This window comes from Cervus elaphus, chromosome 16 (assembly GCF_910594005.1).
Source record: "Cervus elaphus chromosome 16, mCerEla1.1, whole genome shotgun sequence".
In the NCBI taxonomy this organism is placed as follows: domain Eukaryota; kingdom Metazoa; phylum Chordata; class Mammalia; order Artiodactyla; family Cervidae; genus Cervus; species Cervus elaphus.
In genome coordinates, this window is record NC_057830.1 from 2,225,028 (window position 1) to 2,248,523 (window position 23,496).

A 23,496-nucleotide genomic window follows, 5' to 3' on the forward strand; every position below is an offset into this window, starting at 1 on the left:
GGAGAAAGCCCCGGTGCTGCAGCGAGGGCCCAGCCCGCCGCCACACGCGCACGCACAGCCGCGCCCGACTCTGCGGCCCGCGGAGGGGCTGGCCAAGCCCCTCTGTCCGCGGAAATAACAAAACACGCACAGCACGTCTGGCTCTTTGTGGCCCCGTGGACTGGGGCCTGCCAAGCCCCTCTGTCCGTGAAATTTTCCAGGCAAGAACACTGGAGTGGGTTTCCATTCCCTATTGCAGGGGATCTTTCCAACGCAGGGATTGAACCTGCATTCAATGCGTCTCCTGCACTGCAGGCGGACTCTTTACCGCTGGTGCCCCTGAGAAACGCGGAGGAAAGGAAGACCGGCCTTGAGTCAATGGTGCCACCCGGAGCGCACCAGCTACCTGGCTCTGCGCTCGGACACGTGTGGTGCATTTTATGTTCACAACAGCTCTATGAGGTACATTTTTATCCCCGTTTTACGGATGGGGACCCTGGAGTTCAAAGTGACTTCCCCGACGTCACCTGGTTACTAAGCAGCAGCTTGAGATTCAAACACGGATCTGCCAGCTGTCAGAGACCCCGCGGTGTCTACGTATCCTCACGTGCCGGTGCCTGCCTCCCTTACTCCCCCGTACCCACCGCCACCAACAGTCGTCCTATATGTAGATCACAACGTTTCAGCACTGCCGGGATTCAAACTTGACTAGTGAAATTTTGCATTCATAGCCAAGCAGGCCTTAAACTTTAGTTTGGGGCTGTCAGATCTAGGCCGAAGTTCAGTCCAAGTGAAAGAAGCAGATTGGGTACTTGTAGGCGCGACATGTTACAACACACTCAGCTGAGCGGGAGGAGACCAGGGTTGCACAGTCTCTGAGGTTACCTGGCCTTTTAAAATACCTCTGTGATCCTCACACTGGGCTTCTTCACCAGGTCACTCTGCTAGGAAACAGTGAACCGCCCATTCCCAAACTTCTTTTTAGCAGCAACCTTCCCCCCTGTTTTTTCAAAGGAAACTCCAAAGTAAACAAAAGAATAAATTCTCAAGTTCACATTTATAACATTTACTTAATGTCAATCAACGAGGCTGCATTGAGAAAAATTAATTGGAGTTACGAAAGGCAATTACATCCTTAAATGAGGCTCTACCTTCAATTTCTCCATTTTGCTTCAAGTGTCTGTGATAATTGTTACCACTTTAAAAACTAAATTTCAATCAAATTGTAAAATCACTGAAGCACCCGGTAGAATTCTATTGATCCTAGTTTTAAAATCACTGAATTTGACTTGAACCCAGGTCTGACTTCAAAGTCCAGCTTTCAACCCCTACATTGTAACAACTCTGGTTAGGTACTCTACAAAGACAGTATTACCATTTTGTAGGTGGAAAAACTGAAGCTCACATAAATTTTCTATCCTATCCCTAGTGCCTTGCACACTGCCTGGCATAAATATGTTATCTATTCAACTGAATTGTCCGAGACAGGACGCAGATTCTGAGCCCAAGCCAGCCTCTTTCCAGGAGATGCCCCCTTGGTACTTGGACATTTCATGGCATTTTGCAGTGACTTCTCCATTGTACATGACGGAATCCACCATCTCAAAAACCATTAGGAAGAGAAAAATATGTGGTTGAAGTGATAGTGTTCCTGACTCATTTTGCCTTTGAGAGAAAAAATATGGAGCTGAAGCAATTCAGTTGCCTCAGGCAACTTCCCTTCTCAGAGCACTCAGGTCTCTCTGAAGCCACAGACACCAATAAACGGAAATTGGCCAGTAAACCTCCTTGAATGCCAGTAAATGGAAATGAAAACTGCAGGGCAGGTTCACCTATGCTGGACCTCCCACAGGTTGCCAGGACTGGGAGCTGTCTAGACAGGCCTCTGCCTCCTCTAAGGAAGCCCTACAAGCCCCAGGTGGTAAAGGCCCCTTTGTTCCAGAATTTTGCATTTGTCATGTTGATAGCTTTGACCCTGAAATTGGCCTTCTGGAATAAAGGCAGGCATTCCAAGATCAAGTCCAACCCCCTCACTAGGACTTTGAGGCCCTCTGTGAATTCCTGGCTCTCCGTCTTCTGCCCTAGCCTCTCCCGCCCCCCGCCCCGCGCCCCGCACCCCACGCCCTCGATTCCTGCTGTTTGTCCCTGAGCTCAGCAGCCTCCCTCCAACTCTGTCTCTGGGCTGCTGCACACCCTGCCTCAGACCGTGAAGAATCTGCCCACAATGTGGGTTCCATCCCTGGGTTGGAAAGATCCCCTGGAGGAGGAAATGGCAACCCACCCCAGAATTCTTGCCTGGAGAATCCCCATGGACAGAGGAGCCTGGCGGGCCAAAGTCCACGGGTCACAAACAGTCAGACACGACTGAGCGACCAAGCACCCCACACAACACAACTGCCGGACATGACGTGCCCCACCTCCCACCCCGCCTGTTTCCACCTGGAAAATTCCTTCCCCACTACATTCGTCACTTCTGCGATGAATCAGACTCTCTGGAGGTAGGGCTCCCCCCAGGGAATTCTGCACTTTTAAAAAGCTCCCTGGCCAATTTGGCTGATCAGCCAGCCAGCTTTGGAAACAATGGTGTAAACACACACACAGACACACACATGCCCTTCCCACCACAGACACCCTCACACCGCCTTCTGTTCTTCCACATCCTCTGCAGGGGGGGTTTCACTCTGTAAATTGATAGGGATGGGGGCGAGGGAGGTGGCAGGGAACAAAAGAGAGGAAGACACCAGAGAAAAGACCAGAAGCAGGGAGGGGAGCAGCTCTTTGGACTGATCTGGGATCTCCATGGAGAAAAGGTTTAGAGACACAAGTTCATGGATATCAGTAGGGACTGTCAGGGGAGGGTGTAATCTCATCACAACAAAAATCTGAAGCGACGGACGCTGAAGCCCTCAGCGAGTCACAGCTCTCGGACCGTGTTGCAGCGCCGTGTTACAGCTCAGCCTTACTGAGAAAATAAAGGAAAAGACATCCTCATGGCCTGAGGGCGTGCCGACCCAAAAGATGCGAAGAGAAGAGAGAATGCGTGCACGACCCCGGGCCTTTGGCTCCTCTTTTTACACGTTTTCCCTCCCCCTGGGCCTGCCCCATGTAAACGGGGCTAGGTGGGAGTGCTGTTTGTTATACATGGGGTCCTCACTCCGGGCCTGGACCTTCCTTTGTGCTATTTTCACTGGCTTTTCCCTTCCTTGTCTTTTAGCCACCGCCATTCTGGACTCCTGTTTCCTACTCTTAACTGCCTAACAGGACGTTGTGACAAGCTGAGCGTGAGCCAAGAGTCAGGGTCTGGGGGACCAAAAGGGGCACAAAAGCCCTAACCCGTGCCACAAACTTCGAGAGCATCGGGCGTACCTCCTGTCAGCAGAAACTCTCGTGGCAAGCAGGGGAAACGAGGAAGAGTCAGACAGATGCTCCAGGGCAGGGCATCCTGCCCGCTTCCTACCCCCGGGAATGTAAGTGACTCTATGATCCCGCTACTGGCCTTGAACTCCTTGCCCCCAGTGCTCCAAGGCCATGCCTCCCAACGACTGACCAAAGTGGGGGATTAGACACACTTCATCCGCTCCTGGGAGACTTTCAACACCTCTATTGGCTGATGGGCTCCAGAACATTCTGAAATCAAAATACTTGTACACCAATGTTCAGAGTAGCACTGTTTTTTTAAAAAATATCTATTTATTTGACTGCATCAACTCTCAGTTGCGGCACACTGGATCTTAGTTGCCCTGCGGCATCCCTGACCAGGGATTGAACCTGCGTCCCCTGCATTGAAGATGGATTCTTAACCACTGGACTACCAGGGAAGACCCCCAGTAGCATTATACACAGCAGCCAAAAGGTGGAAAGGATCTGAGTGTCCATCAATGGATGAACGGATAAACGAAATGGTATACATACACACACAGTGGAACAGTATTCAGTCACAAAAAGGAATGCAATTACTTTATGGGCTGTAAAATGTATGAATCTTGAAAACATCAAGCTAAGTGAAATAAGCCAGACAGAAGAGAAATGCATGATTCCACGTCTACGAGGTACCTAGAACCGGCAAATTCATGGAGACAGAAAGTGGAATAAAGGTTACCAGGGGCAGATGGGAAGTAGGAAGGGGGAAGGAGTTCTTGTTTCACGGGCACAGGGTGTAAATCTAAGTTGGGGATTATGAAAAAGGTTTGGGTGGAGATGGTGGGGACAGGTCCACAACACTGGCAGTGTATCTAACGTTACTGAATTGTACGTTTGCACATGATCAAAATGATAAATTAACAACAAAAATGGGACTATGCCATTACATTTTTTTTTCTTTTTTTGCTTTGGCTCAGGACTCCCCAGAAGCCATGCAGAAGCCTCCTGGACTGCACGGCGGTCTAAGATGCGTCCACCCAACCCCTCTTCCTCCCTGCTTCACATGGGGTCAGGCTGGCATGTCTGAAGGCTCTCCAGCCTTCCCTGGTTGCCTCTTAATCTCCTTCCATACAAGCACTCTTCCCCTAGTCCATTCTCTGCCCATTCCATCTCATCTTGGCCTCTGCTTCTTGGAGGATCAGATGTATATGCGGGTGGAATGCTCACTCACTGGGTGGCAGGCACAGTGCCCACCCCCACCCCATGGACCCTTCTCAGAACAGAGAGGAGGACACTTCTCAGGATAAACTGAGCCACAGCAGGTTACACACTTCAGAAAGCTTTTTATTGGATTCAGTTTCCAAAAGCACAGACACTTGAGACAATTCTGCAAGGACCCTGAATTTTTTTGCAGGGCTGTTTTTGGCTACATTTAAAAAAAAAAAAGGAAAAAGAAAAAAACCAACCACACACACAGCAGGCTGACCCTGCTCACTGTAAGGTCTCCTTGAAGGGTGGACAGTTCTGAAAGGCACTGAACAGTGATGGGTGGGACTGCCTTCCTCAGGCAGCCAGCTCAGCAAGCGCCCTGTCCAAGGGATCCACAGACCAGTAGCTGTCATCCCAGCCGAGGAACCAGCCCACGAACGAGGGAGGCTCGAAGCCCTGCTTCACCACGGTGATGGGGGTCCGCCGATCACGATTAGCTGGGTCCGTCTCGATGTACCGCTTAGCTGCAGACACACGGGCAGGAGAAGAATCCTCAGTGTCTCCGTCACCAAGGAGAGAGGTTCCATGCCTAAGAGGGTTTCGGTCCCACTGCCCCTAACACCCAACCCCTCCCCTGGACAACACCATCCCTTAAAGGCAAGGACAACCACGTGACTTCACTGCCCCACCCAGAAACACAGGAAGGGCCAGGGGTCACAGTTTAACCTCCAGCTTCACAGAGCGTGCCTCCTTTTTCTCTAGCATCCCCTACTGGAAGGTATTAAAGAAACCAGCTTTTGGATTTCCAGCGCCCAAATCAGACTCTACTCAGCTACCAGAGATCTGCTCTCCCGCATCTAAATCCCGATGCGGTTATTCCCTGGGCATCCTGGGAACCCGAAGCAGCTTCTATCTGCCTCTTCCTCTTGGTGTGACCTACGGCTTCTGCAGGAACTGAGCTGTTCTCTCTCCATCCAGAGAGGGCTCACCAGGAGCTGGCCGTGGGGGAGGAAGTCCCCACCCCGCTGTCACGAACTCCCAGACCCGCACACAGAATCTGCTCCCACCCCACAGCCTGAAACAGACCCGCAGGCATGCATGGGTCCTCACCAGAGGTCAAGGCTTCTGTCTTTTCCTCTTCTTGAGAATCCTTACCAACCCAGACAAAGACCTGGAGGAGAGGTGGGAAAGGAAAGGTGTGAGATGAAGCCACACGAGGGGTGCTGACCCAGCTCGCTGTTGGAGGAAGAGGAGGAGGTTCCAGGTGTGGGCCGGACACCCCCCCGCCCCAACCACAAAGCCACCCCCGCCCCAACCACAAAGCCCTTGGACTGTGACTAGAGGGCAGGGAACAGACACAGTGAGCTGGTGACCTTTGCGCCTCCCTGGGAGGCGGTCTGCCGTGTCTCTTTGGACAAATGGAGTTACTAGCTGATTACATTCCATCCAGACCACAGTTCCCCTTGAGAACAGGGAGGCTCTGGCAACAACGACCGCTCGCAGGCGGATGCAGTCGAGCAGCAGCTGCCGCTATGATGAGAAATTCCACCTGCCTCAGACTCCCCCGCACGTCCACGGCCCCCACCCTAGCCTGCTCCAGTCACTAACATCGACCACCAAGCGCGGACAGCCATCAGACAGAGACCCTGCTCTAGAAGTTCACGAATGATCCATTTTGGGGCATCTACTTATTCAACGAATGTGCAGACGAACATGTGCTCACTGGTTTATTCATCCACCCAGTAAGCCCTGAGAGTCTGCTGGGTGTCTGAGCCAACAGGGGTCTAAGGCTTGGAAGAGAAATAAATCATCACCACGACCACCGTCTTGAGTCTTAGGATGAGCTTTACTACACCAAAAAATCAATTCAGCTGATTTTTACCTGTCATCTATTCTGATGTGTATCTAAAATATTTTAAAGAATGCCTATCATTCATAAAATGTCAAAGTGTTCATCACTCAGTCGTGTCTCTTTGCAACCCTATAGACTGTAGCCCGACAAGCTCCTCTGTCCATGGGATTCTCCAAGCAAGAATACTGGAGTGGGTGGTCATTCCCTTTTCCAAGGGATTGTCCCAACCCAGGGACTGAACCCAAGTCTCCTGCATTGCAGGTGGACTCTTCACCATCTGAGCCACCAGAGGCCCCATTCATAAGATGGTATCAGACAACAGAACGCAGACCTTCTCGCCCTTACTTATGGACAGCTGTGTGCCCTGCTACACCAGCCCCTCCACACCAGCTATGTATGGTGTCTATTCTGTTCATCACAGGACTCCCAGCAACCCAGCATTCTGCCTGGAAGACAGTGATGCTTCATACGTGTTGACTGAGGGCATGAACAGATGAACAAGCAGAGTAAGGTGCCAATGGGACAAAGCTGCCAGCAGCTGAATGGCTAAACTGCAAACCCTTTGGTATTGATCTTCCAACCAGGGAGCCCAAGAAGAAGCCGGGCAGATGGAGGGCAGTCTTGCACCTGCACGGCAGCTACCTCTAACCCTGACAACTCAGAGAGGAGACAGCTTGCTAGGAAGGGCTAATGACTGCCATCCCCCACGAGGATGCAAGGCCCTTGGGGACAGGGGAATGTCTCCTTCTAGGTGAGAGATTACGCCTGCATGAGATGTGAACCAAAGCCCAACTTTCTTTACCAACAGGTTCAAAGTAAGAGCTCATGTTCCCCCAAGGCCTGGGGAAGAATGCTGGTCATCTGATTTGCCTTTCTAAGGTGCTTTGCTGTTGGCAAGGGGATTCTATCTGCCTCTCATCTGCGGGGATTATGCAAGGTAGGCACCATCGCACCCATGCTGCAGGTAAGGACATGGAGCTCAGAGAGGGAAGTTATTCACGGGGCCGTCCGTTACCTGGTCCCAGGTGTCCAGGAGCATGACGTCATCGGTGGCCAAGTCTTCCTGCATGAGCTCGCCGGGGACCTCTTCGATCTAGGAAGGGATGGAAGGGGTTAATGACAGCCCACCTGTAAGCCGCCTTCCCTCAGCTCTCTCTGCCCTCCGTGGGGAGCTGCTGAGCTGGCTCCAGCCTGTGAGGGGTCTGTCCTAGGTCATCAGAAGGTCTCTCCCTGCCCCTGCTGTGGATGCCTCAGCTTGCCCCCCGGAAAACACCTCCCAAGGGGTGAGCAGAGGGAGCGACCTTAGGCCTCCTCGGGGACTCACCACGAAACGCCCGATCTTGTTGGAGCAGGCGAAGAGGCGCGGCGGGTGGGCGTCCATCTTCTTGTCCTTCAGCCGTGGGGACGTGCGGTAGGCGGCCTTCCCACCCAGGGCCTCCCAGAAGCTGTCTGCGAGGGGAGGCCACGCCAGTCACCAGCTGACACCACCTCCCGCCTCCCGCACACCCCCTTAGACTCTGGGACAGACACTGCCTGCGCAAGCCAAGTGCTCTCAACCGCCACCCGGCATCGTAAAATCCCAGCGTGACAAAGAAGGGAGGGCCTCGGGACTCGACGGTGATGCAACAGAGGCCCAGGGAGGGCAGACTTGGCGGCAGAAACGGAGCCGGGTCAGACACGGACGACAGCCCTGTGGGGCGGGGTGATTATCCCCGCTCAGCAACGAGGCAGCCGAGGCTCAGAGGGCAAGCAGCTCACCCAGCGTCACACAGCTGGGCCGAAGAAAAGCCGCCTTATCTGGCTCCAATTGCCTATGTTCTTCCCACTATACCTGCTCTAGCCACATGTGCTACTTATATTTAAATGCATTTTCCCACCAGTCACATTTAAATGTATGTTAACTTAAGCATGTGACTGGTGGTGGTTTAGTCACCAAGTCGTGTCTGACTCTTTTCCAACCCCATGGACTAACGACCAGGCTCCTCTGTCCGTGGAATTCTCCAGGCAAGAATACCGGAGTGGGTTGCCATTTCCTTCTCCCGGGGATCTTCCCGACCCAGGGATCGAACCTGAGTCTCCTGCATTGGCAGGCGAATTCTTTACCACTGGGCCACCAAGGGAAGCCCATAAACATGTGACTAGTGGCCACCAAATCAGACCTAGCAGATACAGAACATGTCCATTCTTTCAGACATTTTTCAGTGGATTATGTGACTCTAGACCAAACTGTTCTTCCCCATCCCTGCTTAGCATCAAGCAAGAGAGAGAGGGCTTAGAAGTAAGGAGGGAAAGATCTAGGGTTAGCGTAACGGAAGCGTTCCTGCCCCATGGTGTGGAAACAAGGCCAGCCTGTGGCATTTCTGTCCATGAAGACCCTCAAGGTTCCGACAGACCACAGCCCCCATGAGGCTGAAGCTGCCGCCTACAATCTTTCCAGGCTTCCCACAAGTGAGCCCCCCTGCAGCTGCCTTCCCCGGCTTCCCCAGCCCACACTGAGCTCTCCTTTCTCTAACTCCCAGATGCCTCCCTCTCACTGACCACATTCTCATTTTCATCTTGTGTGTACGTGTTAGTCGTGTCCGACTCTTTGCGACCCCATGGACTGTGGCCCGCCAGGCTCCTCTCTCCATGGGATTCTCCAGGCAAGAATACTGGAGTGGGTTGCCATGCCCTTCTCCAGGGCATCTTCCTGACCGGGGGATCAAACCCAGGTCTCCCGCATTTCAGGTGGATTCCTCACTGTCTGAGCCACAAGGGAAGCCCCCTTTTCATCTCACCCACTTTAATGAACGCACGTTAGGGAACAAGTGCTGAGGCAGGAGGAGGATGACGAAAGCCCGAGCAGACAGGAGGCCGGGAGCCCAACAGCTCCACCCCCAGACAGCAGCCGCCCCTCCACCCCTCGCTCCTACCTGGCTCGCTGCCTTCCGCCACCTGCACGGGCTGGGCCCGAAGCACCCTGAGCAGCTCCTGGGCCCCGGTCTTCTCTGCCTCGCTGGCTCCCGCACCCACCCACAGGTAGGCGGCCGAGGGGGTTTTCAGGACAAAGGCATCGTTGGAATTCAGCGCGCCAGCCTTGGGCATCACCTGGGAGGGTAGTGCTCAGTTAATCAACCAGGAAACAGGTAAAAACTTTTCAGCCCCTCCTCGCAGCCCAGGAGACGCTGCAGCAAGACCAGTTCTTAAGGGCAGACTCGGAGGACGGAGCGTGTACCCCATCAGAGCTGAGGACAAGGACTCTGGACACTGAGGCACTTAGCTGACTCCCATGAGCCACGAATGCACTGTGCTTAGCCAAGGAGATTCTAGAAATCTGGGATGCATTAACAGAAGTTGAGCACCTAGAACAAAGGAGGTGATAATCCCATTGTCCTCTAGGCTGCTCAGTAGGATTGGGTTCAGGTTCTGCACCTTCCACCATAAAAGGGATAGCAGCCAATTGGAATGGAATCAAGAACAACATCCAGATTGTGAAGACTGGAGTATCTGTTAGGTAGTGACTTGCCCATCACAGAAGGTATGCAAGAGACACTGGGCATTCTCGAAACAAGGAGAAATCTAAGACACACAATCCTGCCGGGCAGGGAGGTACAAAAAGCTGCTTTTTAGCCCCTCGGCCAACCCCACCCGACCCTGTGCCCAGAGGCCTGCCCATCAGGCCTGGGAGGTTTCCGAGCTGCCAGTCCTGCGGGGGCCCGGGGTCCGGGGCATTACCTCCACGGCGCGGGTGGCTCCGGAGCTGCTGGCCCGGACCTGGAAGAGGCGGGTACTGGCGGGCGCCGTCTGCCCACCCTCGCGGGAGGTGCCTCCCCTGTAGATAATCATGGGTTTCCCACCAAACAGGCTCATGAGGTGAGCGGGCTCCTTGCCTTGGACCACACGGCTCTGAGGGGGAGACGGGAGAGCAGGTCAGGAAAGGGGGGTGGGAGCATCGTCCTGTGCGCACATGCTGGGCTCAGCTCAGAGCAGCTGGCGCGGCCCAGGCTCACCCCACACGAGCCCGTCACGCTTGCGTCTGTGTGTGGAGGGCGGCGTGACCCTACATCACGCAGGGGCTGGCTGGGGAACAGGAGGTGCAGGAAGGCTGGAGGCAGCCCTGCTGGCTGAGGTCCCCCGGGCACTGCTTCGGCCTTGCCCCTCCCACAAGGCCTGGCCTGGCTGAGGCTGGGTCTAGTCCAAGAACCCAGAGAGCCCATGTTTGCAAATATTCCCTTAAATGGAAGCCCAGGGATGGTTCGTGGACATTCTTCCCGGACAGCGATGTCAGCCTCGGCCAAGAAAGCTGCAGAGTGGTGGGAAACGAGCCTTCCAGGTCTGCGGAGAGCCCTCCCGCAGAGCCAGTGCAGCCTGCAGTCAAGGGCTCGGCGGCAGGGAGAGGGGACCAGGAGGTCTGAGAGGCAGCGGGAAGAGGGGACCAGGAGGTCTGAGAGGCAGCGGGAAGAGGGGACCAGGAGGTCTGAGAGGCGGCGGGAAGAGGGGACCAGGAGGTCTGAGAGGAGGAGAGGAGGTCCCATCTGTGCCTGCCCCGTGAGCCCGGGTCACTTCGCATTCCAGCCGTGATCCATGCTGCCTAAATCTAGATCACCTCACAAGTGGGTTGGGTGGTGGGGGGTGGTTCGTGGTCCCTTCCCAGCAAGAGCCGTCACTGCTGGGTCAGAGCTCAGACCCCAGCTCCACCCTGATGCTGAGAGTTCAGGCCACGTGTGATTATACATCCTCTGCCTGCATGTCTGATGAACCTCTTTCTCGCACCACTAGACTGTAATAAACCACATCACAGCGGTTCAGGGCAGGGCGGGGCTGGGGGCCCGGGGGAGGATCTATCCGTGTTCACAGTTGCAGACGCACCGTCCGCGTCCTGCATAAATGTTCATCAAAAGGACGGATGGGTGGGATGAGGGACGGTCAGATGAGTGAGCAGATGGGCAGGGCCAGGGCGCGGCCCCGAGGGGCAGCGGGCTGGGCTCACCTGCACGGGAGTCCCTCCCAGCTCCTCGTCCAGCTGAGCAGTCAGGATGGCCGAGGCGGCAACCTCATCCTGGGTGGACTGGGCACCCTGCCTGGAAGGGAAGTGAACCTCAGCACCTCGTCTTGCACAGAGGCCGGGGCCCCTCTGTCACCCTGGGCCTGAGAAACCCGCGAATCTCCAGATTACAGGTAATGAAACTGACATATAGACAGGAAAAGAGGTTTGTTTGAAAAGGAACCAGAGCCAGGACCCAAACCAACACACCACACACCCCAGCCCAGCGTCTCGTCTTCTTTCAGAGATCTGACCACAACCAGTGGACTTCCTCGTCCTAAAGCTGCCCCACCGGGAGATGCACGGTGAGGGGCTTTCTGCCTCACCTCTTCCTCCGCTGTCTAACTTTCCCATAACTAACCTGTGTTATCTGCATAAGCAATCTAACAGATCAACGTGTTGCTCAAAGAAAATGTTTTAAAAGCCTTCTCGTGAATTTTGTACCATGTGTGTATTATTAATACCGAGTCCAGAAACATTTCTTTCAAGCCGCTTTTAAAAGTCTGAGGTTGTCAAACTGAGAGGCAACCTACTGAGTAAGACAAATGCTCTTCCACAGCATCGAAACTGGGAAAGAAGAGTGAAGACTGAGGAACTGTCACAAGTTAAAAGACTGAGAACTGTCACATGATGATTAAACGCCACTGAGGAGACGTGATGACTAAATACTGTGTGAGACCCTGGGTTAGATCCTAGACCAGAAAAAGGACATTAGTGGGAGAACTGGTAAAATTCAAGAGGAGTAAATGGTCTTGCAACAATGTTAATTTCCCAGTTTTGAAAACTGAACTATGGTTAAGTAAGAGGTGACCATAGAGGGAACTGTGTAACAGGTATATGGAAACTGTCTGCACCATTTTTGCAACTTTCCAGCAAGTCATTTCAAAACGAAAAGTTTAAAAAAGAAGAAACCCATCAGTCAACCTTTAAAAAGTTGGAGATTAAAAAAAAAAAAATTAAAAAAAAAATAAATAAAAAGTTGGAGATTGCATAGTAAGAGAAACGAACTGAAAAATATACTGAGACATCATTTTATCAACCCTAAAGCTGACAAACAGCGAAAGTGTGGTAACACAGTCCACCAGTGAGACCACGAAGAAACAGATACTCTCATTTGTCACTGGTGAAAACGCAAACGGCACAAAGTTCATCTAGAGAAACTGGGTGCTATCTGTCAAAATGACCAGCGCATTCACTGTCAGAGCCAGCTCCGACTTCTGGGAACTCACTCTAAAGATACTTCTCTATGCATCCAAAATGATGTTTGTTTAAGCCAACTAATCATAGCAGTGCTTGTAATAGTAGGAGTCTGGAATCAAAGCGAATATGCATCAGCAGGGAATTTGTTAAATAAACTACAGGAGAGCCACACAGTGGAGTATTACGTGGCTGTAAAAAAAAAAAGAGAGTAAGGAAGCTCCTTATGGACTGACATAGTCTGAGCTCCAGGACGTGTTAAGTGAGGGAAAAAGAGGCAAAGTGCAGGACAATATACACGGCGTGCCGTCTCTTGCATAAGGAAGGGAGAAGAACTAGGAATACAGGGTCAGATTTGCTTCTATCTGCATGATTACTGGAAGGATATACAAGAAACTAATGGAAGCAGGCATCCACAGAGGAGTGAGGATTTTAGAGCAAGGTGGAAAAGGGACAGGACAGGGACAGGATTTCTCCATGCATGTGTTTTTAATCTGTCTTGATCCTTAAGTCATGAATTTATCATCTCTCTTTAAAGAATTAAAAATAATTTTTAGTTAGAAAACATCAGAGGATAAACAGAACTTAGAGTGGAATTGAGGGAGAGATTTTCTGTTCGTTTCTCCCTAGTCCCCACGTCTGTCCTACAATGGACATGCGATGCTTTTATGAGAAGAGTTTACAATTTGAGAAGTAAGACAAGCGGTCCTGCCCCGGGGACAAAAGCCTTTCCCAGGGGAGCGGGGCTGTCCTGGTTCAGGTTCACACACCTGCGGGCTTCCCTCAGCCCTGCCCACTGCCCCCGCCGTGGCCATGCTCCCAGCGTGTGCCCCCGGCTCCCCCCAAGCACAGGACCCCAGACCCTCACCAGTTGTAGATGATCTGTCCCTGACGGCCGCCGTGGCGGTAGTTGTACAGAATGATGTAGCTGTCGCCGCCGTAGAACTGTCCGTACGTGGCGGGGTCCACAGGCACTTTGTTGGAACCTTCAATTCTCCAGATCTACCAGAGCAAAGCTGGGCTTAGAGACCGGACGGCATTCCCAGCCCCCAACTCAGACCAGCCGAGAAACCAGCAGGTGCTGGGTAGCGGTTACACCGCAGGATTGCCCTCGGACTCAGCCTGAAGTTAAATAACTTGCTGGAATCACGGAGCCACTAAGATTCAAACCCAGGTCTTCTGTTCCAGATCCTGACGGTGCACCCCTGCTCCCCCCGTACTTCCTCCTCATGGAGAGCAGCACGGGGACGGGTAGCTGCATGGGGGGTTTAGAAAATGCTTTTGGTGCGTGTTACACAGAGCAACACAGGCCCAGGTTCCAGTCAATACACAACCTGGAGCCAAGCCAGGCTGTACCCCTCCGCAGGCTGTGCACCCCTGGACAACTTGCTTACTGTCTATGAGCCTCAGTTTCCTGATCTGGAAAATGGGAATAATAAGGGATGTTGTAAGGATCAAATGAGTCTAGCACAGTGCTTGGCACGGGATGATGGCTCTGCAGGTGGCGGCTACTCTTAATAATTATGACGATGATGACTAATGCTGCCACTGGCTGTATCAGCAGGTTGTCTGGATTTTAGATATCACCTGCCAGGGCAGGGTCGTCACTGAGTGACCTCGGAATGACTCCTGCGGGCAGAGCTCTTTGCAGAGCTCCGGGAACACGGTTGTCCGTGGTCACGAAGCCCTGCAGCGCCACCTGGTGGTACCGAGAGTCCTGGCAAAAAGAACCTTTAAATCTTGAAAACTCCTGACGGTGATGGAGCCGGACCAAGCCTCATTTCACCAGGGGCTTCCCTGGTGGCTCAGACGATAAAAACATCTCCCTGTGATGCAGGAGACCTGCGTTCAACCTCTGGGTCGGGAAGCTCCCCTGGAAAAGGGAATGGCAACTCACTCCAGTATCCTTGCCCATGGACAGAGGGGCCAGGTGGGCTACAGTCCAGGGACTAAACACTTAACTTAAGCTTCATTTCACAGATGAGGAAAGTCAGTTTCAAAAAGGTTAAGTAACTTGGCCAAGACCACACAGCTGAGCTGCCAGGGCTGTTCCCACATTGCCCTAGCCTGGATCATTTTCATTGCACGCTCCTCTTCCACTTAACTAATGAACCAATGACAAAATCAGTAATAAATAAAAATGAACATTTTTGCCATTTCTATTATGTAGGATGGAATCAATGTTTGAAGTTAATTCTACCTCCTAAACATCTCTGAACTCCACTCCCCACCTCTCCATCTTCACTGTGAACTTCTTGGTCTCAAGGCCATCTCCTCTTCCCTAAACCACTGCAACGACCTCCTCATGAGGTCTCTACTCTCATTCTCCTGCCTCTAACTCATTTTCACAGCGAGTTCTGGAAGCACAGAACTGAGCCTGTCACATTTCTGCCTTTAAAAAAAAACCCCTCACTAGCACCTAATGGTTGATACAGAATCAAGGCCACACCTTTGGACAAGGAATTTAAGGCCCTTCCCTGAGGATACCATCAACACCAGGCTTCCAGGACAGCCCCCTGCCCAAATACCCACTCTCACTCTGGCAGCAAACTCCTGCTCATACTCTGAGGCCCCACCCAAGGGTCCCCATCTCTACGAAGACTGCCCCAACCACCCACCTCCACTGCCCTTCCTGCGTTCCCAGAGTCCCCATGCACCTCCCATCTTCCACTGGCCACACAGGTCTCAGCAACCAGCTGTGGCCACCTCCCCTCCCAGACTATGCACTCTTCACGGGCAGAGCGGGGTCTCAGACCCTTGGCAAGGAGCCTGGAAGACAGCAGGTGCTCAGGGCATGTTGGTTGTAAAAATCAAGCAAGACCAAAGAATCCCACCCATCAAAACTGTGGTCAAAACCTCTTAGAGAAACACCCTCAGAGAAGAGGTGGGCCAGAGGGGCCAGGGAGGGAGAAGGCAGGCGCCTCGACACGCCCACCCCAGCCCCCAGGGTACCTGCTTCTGCCCTCTGCCATCGTCATCCATGCCGTGCTGGGCAGCCATGGCAGTGGACGTGTGCAGGGTGGCGGCATCGAAGGGCACGCGCTCCACGTTGGCAATGTGGCTGGAGAGATAGCTCAGGCCCGGGCCGTCCGTCTGGTCTGGGTCCCGCCAGTTCTTGAAGAACTGTTTGAACAGCGGGGTCTCGCCGCCCTCGGGAAGGACAGAGACCTGGCAGGGACGGAGGAAGAGAAGGTCGTGGCTGGACCGGGGTCCCCGGAGCGCAGAGGCCACCCGGCTGGGGTCCTGCAGGGAGCCTCAGACACCCCGTCCATGCTGAGCGCAGGACACCCCCCAACCCAGCCTCTCCACCCCGCTGGGCCCACTCTCACGGTCCCACCTGGCTCCCTGGCTCACCTGGGTCTGCCTGGGGTAGTCCATCTTGGAGATGAAGTCGGAGGCTGTCTTGAGGGCGGCCTTCCTCTCCTCGGTGTTGGCCTGCCTGCCTGTCGGCCGAAGGCGAGCAAAGAGCCTGCGGTCAGTGCTGCACGCCAGCGCTCGGCGCTCCAGGGAAAGCAGAAGGCAAACCTCCCTCCCTTCCGTTCCTAGACGGTGGACGGCCAAGGCCAGAGACCCCAGGCAGAGCTGATCACGCCATGAGCTCTCGGGGGTCCAGCGAGGGGTCCTGGCTAATGACCGCGAGCACGCCGACCCACTGACTGAGCTCAGAACGATACAAAACTTGCTGCATTTAATCCACGCAGCAACCTTCTGTGATGAAGATCGTTATCTTGTCCTCACTTGCATATAAGGAAGTCACGGTCTTAGAGACGTTAAGTGACTTGGCCGAGGCCACTCAGCCAGCGGGAAGCTGTGACTCAGAGCCCCAGGCTCCCTCGTCCGCCCCAGGCTCATGAGCCGAGTCCCTGCAAGGCTGCAGGGGCGCCCGTGTAAGGCCCTGTTGGAGCCCCTCCCTTCGCCCCAGTACCTTTCCAGACAAAGATCTTCCCGTCTTTGCCATGGTCCAGGATGAAGCAGTCCTCTGACCTCAAAGCCCCCTGGGCGAAGGGGTTCTCATCAGCCACAAGGGAGACCGACATGGTGCCCGCGCCATTGGAGACCTGGGGGGATGAGAGGGGGCCCCGGGCCAGTGAGTGACCTTCCCCACCTCGGCCTGCCCACCGGCGCCCCCTAGCCCGCGCTTGAGGAGGCTGACAACCCACCCCCACCTCAAATGACAGTGCAGAGAAACACAGCCCTGAGGCTCATCTGGGATTTCTCTGTCCTGTTCCACCTGGTCACAACCACATCTGTGACCGACACGTGGGTGTAGCTGGAAACGTCACCCAGAAAGGGAAGGGGAATCAAATGCGGGGACGCAGGTGGCGTAGGAAACAACTGTACAGCTGATAGAAAGAAATCCAACCTCATCGGTTTAAAAAAGGAAGTACAGAATAAAAGTAAAGCGGTCTACACGCAGTGTGGTATACTGGGCTGGAACCTGGAAGGAAAAACGGGAAATCTGAATAAAGTTTTTAGTTTAGTTAACAGCATTGAACCGATGTTTCTTAGTTTTGATAAACATGCCTGGTTATGTTACGATGTTCAGGGGAAGCTGGGTGAGGGGTATATGGGAACCTTCTGTGCCATCTTTGCACTTTTTCTGTAAATCTAAAAACTATCCTAAAATAAAAAGTTCACTGAACTTTTTTGAGTGTACCCTACTTCTCAAAATTCCAAAGACTTGACAGTACCCAGGGCTGACAAGGCTCTGAGTAAACTGGTGAGGGTGATTAAGAGCCTTCCCAGAACGCAGTTTAGTAACATGTTATCAGGAAGTTAAATAATAATTGTCCTGCATTTATTGAAAATGTACTTTATGCCAGGCACTGTTCTAAAAAATTTATGTAATTTATTAACTTCTACAGTTATAGAACTCATTTGATCCCTACAACAACCCTACAGGTAATCCCATTACTACCCCTGTTTCATTCACAAGGAAACCGAGGCGCAGAGAGGTGAAGTCAGCTGCACCGTCACAGCCCCAGATCAGGGATTCGAAGCCAGACAGTCTAAGTCAGATCCTGTGTTTCTGTCAGTTACCTCTCATGGCAGAACCTTCCTCCCTGGGGTAGTGCAGACAGTCTAAGTCCAGAACCGGTATTCTCGTGTTTCTGTTTTTTTCTGGTCCTGCCACGCGGCTGAATGCAGACTCGGTTCCCTATCCAGGGACTGAGCCAGGGCCTCGGCAGTGAGAGTCCAGAGTCCAAGCCACTCGGCAACCGGGGAACTCCCAAGCAGCAGCGCTTTCTTTTATTGGCCATTGATTTTATTTATGGTAATTGCTATATACCAAAAAATTTTCATCTTGAGGAGTCAAATATACTTAACTATTTTGTTAACAGTTTCTTTTTTTCTTAATATATATATTTTACTGAAGTTTAGTTGACTAGTTAACGTACAATGTTCCAGATACACAACAAGGTGATTCAGCTATACACATACACACATATCATTTTTGAGATCATTCTCCACTATCGGTTACTACAAGTTATTGACTATAGTTCCCTGTGCAAGAACCAGTATTTTCAATCACTGACTCATCATGCAGCCTATGACCCAGACGCTCCACATCTGGAAACCTCCCCTAATGCCAAGCTTAGCACACAGGCACAAAGAGAGACTGCTGGCGATCGGAAAAGGTGGAGACATCCTCATGCCCATCGATTAGGGATCTGCAGAGATTTCCACATTCATAACATAAAATACTCTACAGCCGTTATAAAGGGGCAAGTGGAAAAAAGAAGGCCACAGAAAAGTGTGAATAGCCTGCATCTGTTAATATCAAATAGAGACAGAGAAACACGTAAGGAGACCCGGAAAGCTGTATCTGGGGTTTCCTACACCAAAAGGGTAACCATGTAACCATGGCAACCCATGGAGAGGGGAGGACAGGAGGCTGACTTTGTTAAATTAAGTACTGTTACTTTTGTAATTAAAACCCACTTTTAAATAGTACTGGTTATCTTAAACTAGTAAAATTAGACTGACTTATTTTTTTTACATTCTTGAGTATTGCTCAACCCTAGTATTTACAACGAATATGTATTATTACTTCAACATCAGAATAAATATCAGTAATGTGGTTTTCCTATGGCGGTGATACGAATCTGCACCTCATTCTGCTGTTATTTTACCACTAATAAGCTTAGGGCACAACATGTGCATCACAGGCTCAGAGGTCAGACATCCTTGGCTCAAGACCAGGCTTAATTCAGTTTTTAAAAATCATGAGAAGAAATTTTAAATAAAGTCAGTACCCATAACACACGCATACACACACACACTTCTGTAGTACTTTCCTGGATTTCCCTGAAACCCTCTTCTCCTTAGACCCCCCAGAAATCCTGCAACATTGATTCTACGGCCCTCCGCCCTCCCCACTTCACGGGCCCCGGCGGTGAAGGTGACACAGATGTGTCTGCGGTCGCTCACACGCTTGTTCCTGGGGCAGAAACGCCGCGAGGCAGCAGATGGGCATCCCCTGGAGCCGTAAGAAGCCGAGTCCCCCCATGGCACCCCCACACGTGCTCGGCGCAAAGCCCCCGGCCAGTAGAGCTGGGGAAGCCCAGGTCTCCTGCACCCCCATCCTGAGCCCACGACCCAGGGGCCCCAGCCCAGGCTCACCTTGTACAGCTTGGCCAGCTTGCGGTTGGCCGCGTCCTCCTTGGCTGTGTCCTCGGTCCCTGCGGGCAGAGCCGGCTTGGGGCCCAGCACCTGTGGGGATGGGGAGAGGGAAGAAAGCGTGGCGGTGAGCTCCCAGCAGCCTGCCGCCCCCAGGGAGGAGGCTGGGCTCCAACGAGCTTCCTCCCCGGGCAGGCAGGGGCCACGCGGGCCTCCACCATCCACGGCGACCTCCACTCAGGGCAGGACCCCCTCTGGAGGTGTCCGGGATCCCTGACGGTGCCTCCGGGGCGCAGCGCCCAGCCAGGGCTGCCCATGTAGTCTGTCCCTGCCGACCCGTCTCCGGCAGCTCCACAAGGACCCCGTGGTCCGCTGCCCCCAGGACAGCCCCTCAGACGTTTACCGTTTCCACCAAGCCTTCCGAGAAGGACAAGGACAGCTACCAACACCGCCCACCGCATGCCTTCAGCAGACCTCACTTCACCTTTGCAGCCATGCTAAGAGGCACAGGGCCTTCCCCGGTGGCTCAGCTGGTGAAGAATCCGCCTGCAATGCGGGAGACCTGGGTTCGATCCCTGGGTTGGGAAGATCCCCTGGAGAAGGGAAAGGCTACCCACTCCAGTATTCTGGCCTGGAGAATTCCACGGACTGTAAAGTCCACGGGGTCGCAAAGAGTCGGACTTGACTGAGCGACTTTCAGTTTCACTTTCAAGAGGCACAGATTACCACTCTCACCTCACAGGAGAGGAAACCAAGTCCAGAGAGAAAAGTACCTCGTCTACACCACTAGAAGGTGGCTAAGTAGAAATTTGAACCCATATGCCTGTGACATTAGAATCCATTTTCACGCCTCCGTTCTGCGCTCTCTCCAGCCTCAATGGCCCCACTACTGTCCCTCTCAAGCCACGCTTGGTGTCCAGGCTCTTTCCCCACAACAATCCCTTCTGCTCATCCTAAAAACCTGCGCTCAACGGCCCCAGACAAGCAGGAGAGACAAGCAGCACGGGGCAGAGCCTGTGGTCTCCTTTTCCCAGTGACCTTGACCTCTATTGATATATCCTCAAAGCACACTGGCTGGCAACGCCCATCATGCAATTGACGAAATGGGTTGTAGATTAATTGGAATGATCAGAAGAAGAAAGAGGGGGTTGGGTCTCTGTTGTCTCTTTCTGGCCTGGCTCTAGCACCCGGCTTGTCCTCAGAAGACGCCAAGACCCTCCTGCTCGGCTCCTTTAGAGGATCCGGCCCTCTTGGCAGGAGGGTGTGGCTCACGGCTTGGATGCACTGGATCCTGGGACTCCAGCCCCGCCTCTCAGGGGAGTCTGGGAGAGGTCAGGGGAAGCCTCTTCCGGCTTGGGAGAAAAACCCAAGTCACCCCACAATTGCCTGCCGGGTGGAGAAAAGGAAAGAGCCTCCTGGCCCCTCGCTCAGCGCCACCCCGCGCGCCCGGGACGCGGCCGCGGGTACCTGGAGCATGGCCTCGGGCTCGGCGCCCTCCTCGGAAACGTGCACGCGGGCCCGGCCGCTCCGCTCGTTGTCCCGGATGCCCTTGGACACCTGCGTGGCCTTCAGCCTCTCAAAGCGGTTGCTGCTGGAGCCACACCACTGGTAGATGTCCTGTAGGAGAAAGCCCCCACGTGAGGCAGCACCCCCGCCCACCTTCACAGAAGCCCTGCCGAACGACACAACAAGCTCACCTTGTTCTCTGCTTGCCCAGATGAGGGCTGGCGGAGCACACACACCCCACGTCCAAGCACAACACGTGTCACTTGTGTGTACCAGGGCCCGTGAGGGTATGCTGTGGATGTGCATTTTCCACAGGTCCCCCTGCATACAGAATGTGCGTAAAAATGTTTGCCTGATGGTGGGAGTGAAATTGGTACAACCACTTTGGAAAACCATCTGACTGTGCCTTTTTAAAGCTCCATATGCAAATATCCTACAACCCAGCCAACCCTCTCTTGGGAATATACCCAACAGTAACGCATGCAAGTGTCCACCAAAAGACGTGTGCAAGGATCAGTGTCTGCTTCAGACTGGTTGCTCTCAAGACAGCTCATCATCATCCCTGAGAATTCTTGAAATGATATTTCCCTTTCTTTCTTTCTCTACTATGGATTTTCATTCATGAAGAATAACCATGAATTAATATTAGTATTAATAAAATTATGTACCTACCTGTTTTTAAAGAAAGGCTTGTGCAAGAAGGCTCAGAGTTGCAACCCTTGGAAGAGCCCCAAACTCTCCCAAGTGTCCGTCAACAGTAGAACAGATAAACTGGCAAATTTTATATAACAAGGAGAAGGAACAAGCTACAACTAAAGGCAACAACAATATGGATGGACCTTAGAAAGAGAATGTTGGGCAAAAAAAGTCAGACATCCAAAGGAAAGATTCCAGGTACATGAAGTTCAGAAACAGGTGGAACTGGTCTAGACTGTTGTTGGAGAAAGTCTGGGGTGAGAGTTACCCATGGGGAGGAAGGAACTAGGAGAGGCCACATAGGGCTGGTGGCGTTCTTTCTCGATCTGGTGTTAACTACTCGGGCATGTCCATCCCATCAGAGTTATAGAGCCGCACACGCAGAATCCACACGCTCTTCTGTGTGCCTATCACACTTTATAACAAGCTTATACTCAGCGTGTGTCTCTGCCTGCCGTCAAGTCGCTAGGTCATGTCCAACTCTTCTGCGACTCCCATGCGCTGCAGCCCACCGGCTCCTCCGTCCATGGGATTTCCCAGGCAAGCGTACTGTGGTGGGCTGCCATCTCCCTCTCCAATAGACACTGCACCACACGTATACATGAGGCTGGGGACAGAACGTCTGGCCGTGTCCTCCTGCGGGGATGGGTGTACGTGGATTTGGGAAGAATGTGTACAAAGCTCCACACGTCTGTAAGGTGGGTCTGGGTTAGTGCATCCCACGCTTACCCATACAAGTGAGCACGTCCGACTACACAAGGACATGCACACACGTGGGTCTTTGATCAACACACCCAAGTCTCCATGTGGAGACACTCATCGTGGTGACATGTCTACACCTGCCACGCAAGAACTTATAGAGTTTTTTTCTAATTGAGGTACAGTTGACTTATAATACTATAAGCCTCGGGGGTACAACACAGTGATTTACAATTTTTAAAGACCACATGCCATTTGTAGTTATTATAACATATTGGCTATATTTCAAGAGCCTATCATTTTTAAACATGCCCGCCATATACATGCAAGTGAGTGACTATGAATAAAAGATACACAAGACATGCATATCACTGCGTCAGGGGGCTGTCCATCCACTGAAGCCGCTCACAGGTCTGTGTGTGACGTGCGTGACGTGCGTGACGTGCATGACGTGCGTGATGAGTCTGAGTCTGTGCACACGCACACATCTACCTGGGCCTGTGTGGGTGTGTTACTCACACACGGAGCGCGTGGGGGCTGCCGCCCCTGTGACTCCCTGCTGCATCTTCACATTGCTCACACGGGTGAGCCCACCTCCCCAGGCCAAGCCTGGGGCACCCCAGTGGCCCCTGAGAAAGGGCAGGGCAGGACTCACATTGCCCAGGTCCAGGATGAAGCAGTCGCCGTTGTTGAAGCTCTCCCAGGACACAGGCACCTCGGTGGCTCGGACCACACGCCGCCCTTTGACCTGGAAGAGTCTCTGCACCACCACCTCGTTGGGGACCACGTGCTTGAATCCTGACGCCACGCCTCCTTTCTGTCGGGTCAAGGAGACAGCGTTAGTCCGGGGAGAGCGTCTGGCAGCGGACAGGAGTGATCCGAAGGGCATTCCGGCCCGCGCACCAGCGGACTTCCAGCAGCCACCCACCTCTGCACCTTGCTGCCTCCCTTTTGAATCTCGTGCTCCACTAACAAAGACCCCTGGTCCCACTTTCCAGGATCAAAATGCTATAAACATTCCCTTCTCAAAATATGCATTCCCCAAGGAATGTTCTAAGAATGCTAACCCCCAAGATATTCTGCAAGGAAAGGATTCCATGATCAGGGAAGCAGACGGCGTGCCCTTCACTTGCCCCCTGACTTACACAACGCCCATCCGCATCATGAGGCACTGGGAAGTCCAATGGTAAATACACTCGCTTGGCATGTTTTAGACAGCACTTCCCTGCCTTGAGTCAAGATACTGCTTTTCTCTTCCATGTCTTGCCTGCGGCTCAAGTGTTCTGCAAAACCCGCTTTAAGAAACGCTCATTCAAATCTTTCCCATCCTTCAAGGCTCTCTAGGAAGAGTCAA

The 23,496-nt window shown here is 52.9% G+C and overlaps 1 protein-coding gene across 5 annotated transcripts in view; it reads right to left on the bottom strand.

Annotated features, from left to right (window-relative positions):
* Positions 1-4,662: 4,662 nt before the first annotated feature.
* GSN (gelsolin) overlaps positions 4,663-23,496 on the bottom strand; it is a 56,844-nt gene continuing 38,010 nt past the window's right edge. For all 5 annotated transcript variants that reach the window (XM_043927922.1, XM_043927921.1, XM_043927923.1 and 2 more), the window contains 14 exons: positions 22,798-22,959; positions 20,709-20,858; positions 19,245-19,334; positions 16,546-16,678; positions 15,975-16,063; positions 15,573-15,788; positions 13,489-13,622; positions 11,370-11,460; positions 10,115-10,285; positions 9,313-9,487; positions 7,725-7,849; positions 7,416-7,493; positions 5,659-5,719; positions 4,663-5,072 (listed from right to left, as the gene is read on the bottom strand). In XM_043927922.1, the coding sequence (XP_043783857.1) occupies positions 4,903-5,072; positions 5,659-5,719; positions 7,416-7,493; positions 7,725-7,849; positions 9,313-9,487; positions 10,115-10,285; positions 11,370-11,460; positions 13,489-13,622; positions 15,573-15,788; positions 15,975-16,063; positions 16,546-16,678; positions 19,245-19,334; positions 20,709-20,858; positions 22,798-22,959 (1,845 nt within the window). In that variant the 3' untranslated portion in view covers positions 4,663-4,902. The remainder of the gene's footprint in view (positions 5,073-5,658; positions 5,720-7,415; positions 7,494-7,724; positions 7,850-9,312; positions 9,488-10,114; positions 10,286-11,369; positions 11,461-13,488; positions 13,623-15,572; positions 15,789-15,974; positions 16,064-16,545; positions 16,679-19,244; positions 19,335-20,708; positions 20,859-22,797; positions 22,960-23,496) is intronic.